The 6,808-nt window shown below is 37.8% G+C and overlaps 1 protein-coding gene across 2 annotated transcripts in view; it reads left to right on the top strand.

The window, feature by feature from the left end:
* Window positions 1-5,994, top strand: part of LOC111340051 (uncharacterized) — a 20,449-nt gene extending 14,455 nt beyond the window's left edge. The window contains exons 9-14 of one of the 2 annotated variants that reach the window (XM_022946830.2): window positions 1-36; window positions 804-926; window positions 1,435-1,536; window positions 4,416-4,547; window positions 5,048-5,143; window positions 5,418-5,994. The exon at window positions 1-36 is cut by the window's left edge and continues 96 nt beyond it. In XM_022946830.2, coding sequence (XP_022802565.2) covers window positions 1-36; window positions 804-926; window positions 1,435-1,536; window positions 4,416-4,547; window positions 5,048-5,143; window positions 5,418-5,524 — 596 coding nt within the window. In that variant the 3' untranslated portion in view covers window positions 5,525-5,994. The remainder of the gene's footprint in view (window positions 37-803; window positions 927-1,434; window positions 1,537-4,415; window positions 4,548-5,047; window positions 5,144-5,417) is intronic. The other variant, XM_088730428.1, reaches the window with a different exon arrangement.
* Window positions 5,995-6,808: the final 814 nt, after the last annotated feature.

Below are 6,808 nucleotides of genomic sequence, written 5' to 3'. Positions count from 1 at the left end.
CAAATTATGAGAAGTCTGATGATGGCAAGTGTGTGGGTAAGATGTCACACTTTTATTTTGAACGATAGGTAGATGTTGTCTTGGCATTCAAATTCTCCATTAGTGTTGTTTATTTGAGGCCCATTCGCCCTAGACCTGTTAAATTTGAAAGCAGTGATTTTATTCTGAAAACCTCCTCAACATTTCCATCCACGCTGTGCTGGACAAATTTTAAAACTGCAGCCTTTATTGGTCACAGGAAGGCTTGACTTCCTCCTTAAACATATGCACAATGGAAGATTATCAATCACTTCGCTAAAAATCGCGATGTTGATGAGTTGTCAGTCAGTGTGCTCCTCCAATTTATGATTCGCTGGAATAAACCCAATGTTGAATGACTTGGAAGGGAGGCAGTATGTTACCATTGGTAAAGTATTTTAAATTTTTGGATCGATCATTAAGGTTGTGCATTTGTTTGTCTATAGATCTAATGTTATCTATTCAAGAAATTACCTAAAGTGACCACATGGAAAATGTGTGTTGTGATGGAGAAGGTTGCGAAATTATTGTTGACCATCAATTTTAATAATATAGTCGATCAAAGTTAAAACGCGACTATCTCTTCCCTTGCATGAATTTTATCTTCTTGTCGGTCAGATATTTCTCCTTCTCGTCTCAGTGCAGTCGTATTTTTAACGTGCAAAGGTTCAGAAATCTTTTCCAAGGTGCATGAGCGAAAAACATTGCAATCAAACAACCAAAGAAGACCTGATTTTAGAGGTAACATGGCCTTAATTTATCTTATCTCCATTGTGCCTATGTAGATATAGACGAATGCGAGGATTCAGACGTTTGCCCAGCTAAGCACGTCTGTGTTAACACGCCAGGCGCTTTTGAATGTCATTGTAAAAAAGGATACCAGAAGGGAGATGACGGCGAGTGCGTGAGTAAGTACCGCCACTTACTAAAACTTCCGATTCGAGATTTTTCTTAACTGTTTGAAGAGTCTTAATCCCTGATTCTGACCAAACAGTTTGCTGCCTTAGAAGTCTGCTGCTACATACATAGTAGGTGCTCAAAGGATTTTCGATCTTCACGCATTTATAAATTTGTAACGAGAAATCTTTGGTTCAAGTTTTGGATTATTAAGGAGCCTTCCGCAGAAGTTCCGCCAGAATTCTAGGGGGAGGGGGAACGGAGGCAGTGAGACTGGTGAGATTGTAAATAAATGCTTTAAATAATGGTATTATCGTGCACAACGACAGAGTCCAGCTACGTTTTGCTGGAAACAATTTTCTACTCATGGCAGGTTATCTACGCGTTCCTCCGACTCAGCTGATCCTGACGGTATTGTTATGTCGAGCTTTACACTAATACAGAAAACAGCGAGAAAAGTAAAGCTCGTTTTGCTCTTCCTCAGCTTAACATTCAAATGCATGTGATTTGCCCATACAGAAATGGCGTGCAAATGCGGTCCTCATGGAACAGGGTGTAACGATGACGGAGAGTGTTCTTGTCATGACGGATTTGAAAAAAATGGAGATGGAGTATGTGAAGGTAAGTGATTACTCTTACTTGCCTTGTCATAAAAGTCTGCGGGTAGAGATGAACGGTTGAATTTCAGTGTGCTGCATGGCTCTTTGGTTAAAGTGGAGTGCATGCCAAGTTGAGTGTCATAGCTTTCCATATGTCCATATGTTTTAGACAATAACTTCAAGGAAATTGACTCTCCTGCATAAAAGAACAAATGGAAACTTTCCGACACTTTTCAAAAGCACTCTTCTATCAACAAATTGATGGGTCTTTCATGACATCACGCCAGATTTCAGCTTTCATATAATTTCATTGAGTTATCGCAAAACTAGGATAAATTTACACCTTGATATGCTGATTGAGACCCACTCATAGAACAAACATGGGTTATCGAACCTGATCTAACATAAGAGGCAGATAGAGCAAAACAAGAGGGTGTTTTCAATTTTCAATAATTCAATTAAACAGCAAAAAGTTCCTTGTTTTTGGAAATTGGCCAATGTCACACCTATTCCCAAGGTATCCCCATTAAGTGAATGTAGTCAATTGAGACCCATATCACTTACAGATGTAGCCATGAGAATTTTTGAAAGAGTCATTTACAAACAAGAAATATTTCCTACTCTGCAGTCATCTATTGGGCCTAATCAGTTTTCCTACAAGAGGGGACAAAATACTACATTAGCACTTCTTAAATGTAAACATTTCTGGTTAAAATGGTTGGATAAAGATGCAGACTTTGTTAAGGTGTATTCTTTCGATTTTCGTAAAGCTTTTGATCTTGTTCCTCATCAGATTGTATGTAATAAGCTAAAATCATATGATATTAACCCTTATGTTATTAACTGGATAACTAATTTCTTGATTGACCGTAAACCTGAGAGGGTCGTAGTTGATGGTGTTACAACAAAGTTCACTGCAATTGGAAGGGGTGTTCCACAGGGGACTGTCCTAGGCCCAGTGTTATTCTCCATAATGGTCAATGACATAAATGCTGTGAATCCAGAAAAAAATCTGCTCATTAAATATGCAGATGACATCACCCTGAGCATTCCGATTGGGCCAAACTTGCCTGATGACTCACCAGTGAGTGAAATTAAAAACATTAAGCTTTGGTCAAGTATGAATCGTATGAAGCTAAATTTGACCAAAACATGGGAGTTAGTAATGAGAGGAAAGACTCAAAAAACCCCTCCGGGAACTGTACCTATGATTGAAAGAAAGAATGAACTTAAATTATTGGGAGTAACCTTTCATGAAAATCCATACAACTGGGATAGTCATTTTCACAATATGATGGATAAGGCTAATTCAAGACTCTATATCCTTAGGATTTGTAAGTACTATGGGTACACTTTAGAAGAACTTACGATCTTATTTCATAGCTTAATTATGTCTGTATTTACATACGCAACTGAGGTATAGGCATGTGCTTATGGTTGTAAATACCTCTCTAAGATTGATAAATTCTGTGAGCGAGCATGGAAATATGGTTACACCAAGGATCGCATATCCATCAAAAATGTAATCTTAACTAGGGATAAACAATTCTGGGAGAAAGTCACACATGTAAACGCGCATTATTTGGCGATCTCCTTCCGAGCAAACGTGTACGTCCTTTACGCCAGCGTGGTCATGATTATACGTTGCCGTGTGTTCGCACAGAGCGTTTTAAGCGCTGTTTTATAAGTAGGTCTTTTTTTAATTTTATTTAGTTTAATGTTTGTAGAGATCCGTTGTAAACTTGCACGTATGTCTGCAAGTGTTTAGTTTGATCTATAATAATAAAGATTTCATCATCATCATCATCGTGTTATTAAGAGGACTTTATATTGCTCACAGTTTTTCCGAAGGTTTCCGAAAAAGTGTGATCTCAGGCTTTTTCTATAACTTGATGCACCGTAAAAAAGAGGAAAATCTCGAAACTTAATCGACGGCTAATGTAAGAAAGATAACAATATACTGTTTCCGTTTAACGCCATTAAACATAAAAAAATTGATATATGGACGGGAGTGTTTTACCGAAACTAAAACACTCGTAGAATCAATTCGACCACTACATCCGGGAACCGAGTGGCGTGATATTCGTATGTAACACGAGTGGTCATATTGATCAAAGACGTCGCGATTCCTGCCTTTTCAAACTTCTCAGAATGAAGTTAATTTGTTCCTTACTTGGAATAATGGCCGCCGTAAGATTTGTTGCGGTAAGGGGACAAGATGTAGACGCATTTTCTGAGCAACAAGAGAACGAGGACACTTAAAGAAACGTTGTATGATCTAAAAGATTTTCGAAGAATTTCTGTAAAGTTGCGAAAAAAGATCGAAAAGGTAAATTTTACTTTGTTCGTGCTGAACAGTCTTATAAACCACTTTCATAAATGGCTGCCGGATTGATATTCTTTTGTTTCAATTCAAATTGGCCTCACTAGCCTCGCTTGAGATAATGTTTTCTTTTGAATTTTGAACTGGAGAACGAGGCCAGAAAGGTTAATTTAAATTTAAACAAAAGAATATTAATCCGGCAGCCATTTATGAAAGTGGTCAATGCTCTTCAAAGTTTTGTTGTGAAAAGAGGCTGGAAATAACCATATCTGAGGATTTAAGTAAGAGTTAGTAATCGAATTTTTATTAGCCTTATTCAAAGCCAGTTCACTTGTATTTAGCCCAGCTGGCGGTGTTATGTGTAAAATCTTTTTTAATAATTTGGGCACAGGATATTTTGTATATCTGTTATCCATATGATAGAAAGAAAATTACATGTCAGCTCGAAGATATCAATTTTTTGTTCGAGTGGCAAGAGCAATGTCTCACGAGTGAGCGAACTCGAACATAAAATTTACATCTTCGCACCACCATGAAGTATCCTCTGTTTATCATTTTCCTTTCTGTTATTACTGTAGACATCGACGAATGTGCCTTTGAGTCACCGTGTACCGGTGATGGAGAGGTGTGTGAAAACCAGGAAGGGAAATACACTTGCTCGTGCAAAGCAGGATATGTGATGAATGGCGGAGGATGCGTCAAAGAACCTCGTAAGTGTTTGTTGGCATAATATTAATTTCTTTGTGTATGAAAGCGTTCTCGAGCAAATCAATCTGCTATTATATGAGGGAAACCTTGATACCAGGTCTCTCTATTTTTCGCCAACTGAAATTTATGGACAGGTGGTGCTCGTTAGGATTTTAAATTGCATAAGTCTACTACTCTTGGAAGACAGACAAAAATGAAACGTCACAAGCTCTGATAAATATCGAAACGCGGGCACTCGCGTTCATGCAATTGCTTTGGGCCGGATAATCACGTAAAAGTGGACATCATTAAAATTGTAAAAAGTGGACATCATTAAAATCGTAAAAGTGGACATCATTAACACAAGGCGTCACAAGCTCTGATAACTATCGAAACGCGGGCACTCGCGTTCATGTAATTGCTTTGGGCTGGATAATCACGTAAAAGTGGACATCATTAACACTAGGCGATAAAATTCGTATTCAGGGGCAAGCATGTAATATCTTCTCTCTAACTTGAGCAGAATGCAAGTGCACATTGCACGAAGAATGCATCGAAGGAAAGTGCAAGTGCAAGAAAGGATACAAGAGGAATTCAAAGGGAAAATGTGCTAAAAAAGGTAAGAACTCCACAGTGGGTGCACGAGTCAAAAGGAGTTAGAATTACGATTAATTTTTTTTATTATAAATGCTTAGACTCTGAGCCCTAATTATGAAGGATATCGTACCTTCCTGATTTGAACTTCCATCTGCTCGTCGTTTGGATGATAAATTATGTTTAGATCATTTGATTGAACCAATGGTTTTCTTTGTCATTAGAATATATATTAAAGAGTGAGAAATATGCGTTTTAATCCAATCTTTGATTACGTTTTCGTTTTTCAATTTTTTAAGGCCCCGCTAGCCAAGTTGGTTCAGGCCACTCTGTACACGTCACCAGTCACCTGAGCACCCTCGGCCTCGTCCTCGCACTGCTTGGACGCCTGGCCGTCACAGCATAAGGAACCGCGCCTACTGCTTGCTTTGCTGCTGCATGCTTATTCTTTTAACTTTTATCTTTTTGCCCAACAACAAAATCTGTATAATATTACTGTATTTGTAAAAGATACTTCTAAGTGTAGTACAGATCGATACGAAAGATTCAAGAACTTTTGAAAAAATATTTTTTTTAATTCCTTACCCTGATATCTACCCTTTTTAAACAGAAGTTTTCACGTTAAAATGACTTTTCATCTAAATTTCATCAATTGTACTCCTCAACTACGTTTCATCGCAGTTTTTTTCTTTCCTCTTGAAAGATTGATTGTATTTTTCTTGAAACAGCCACCAAGTCCTGTTATTTTGTTATCCTTAATAATGCGAAATTACTTGAGACTTTTCCAGATATTTGATGTTAAAATATTACCGGAATTGAACTTCTTACCTTGTCATTTAATAAATTTGCTACGCTTTGCTTTGCTACTTTTAAAAACATTTTTGTATTTGATGGTATTTTATCTGTGTGAACTGGCCTCCAGGAAAGGGGCCAGGGATTATATGCCTCACAATTGCAACTGACTGAAAGTCTCCCTTGTAGGATAAAATCATTAGTTAGTTCCGCTTTAGCTGAAAAAAAAAATGAAGAAGGTTACATCCCTTAAAAAAAATATTTAGAAACTCATTTTTGGGGTAGAGTGACCTTTTCCGGTTTTTTATTGAGTCAGAGTCATACTGGTCTGGGACCGGGGCTTGAAAGAAATTATTATATACCAAAACAGTACGTATATAGCGTAAAAGGAGCGCTCTAATCATGATTGGCAACTCAAACTCCGAATATTTTTTGTATATACCACACAAGAGGATAGTGCTTATCACGTGCGCTGACTGGTTAATTTGGAGTGAATTGCAAGTATTGTTCTATACCTAGATTTTCACTTAACAAAACGAGCATTGTGACTGGTTGATTCTTGGTCACGTGCCCTGGACCAAATTCAATGTTTCTCGACCGGGATACAATTGCGCAGTTGTTGCCCGCGCGCCGAATTCAACAGCATGTTTTTGCCACATGTTTGTTTAAGGGAAAGTTTAAATATATAACAAAGCACTTAAGGTATGGTCCCACGGGAAACTAGTTAGTTTCGTTTTCCCAGGAGTCCTGATGTTTTCCTCGACTCCGTCTTGGGAAACATCAGGACCTTGAAACAAACAAAACTAACTGTTTCCATCGGGACCATAACTTAAGTGTATACTAGTCTCTTCCACCTCAGTGAATAATTGTTCATTAGTGTATACTAAAACAGTGGATA

Source organism: Stylophora pistillata, chromosome 8 (assembly GCF_964205215.1).
Source record: "Stylophora pistillata chromosome 8, jaStyPist1.2, whole genome shotgun sequence".
Lineage (NCBI taxonomy): Eukaryota > Metazoa > Cnidaria > Anthozoa > Scleractinia > Pocilloporidae > Stylophora > Stylophora pistillata.
This window is presented reverse-complemented; position numbering and strand designations above follow the sequence as displayed.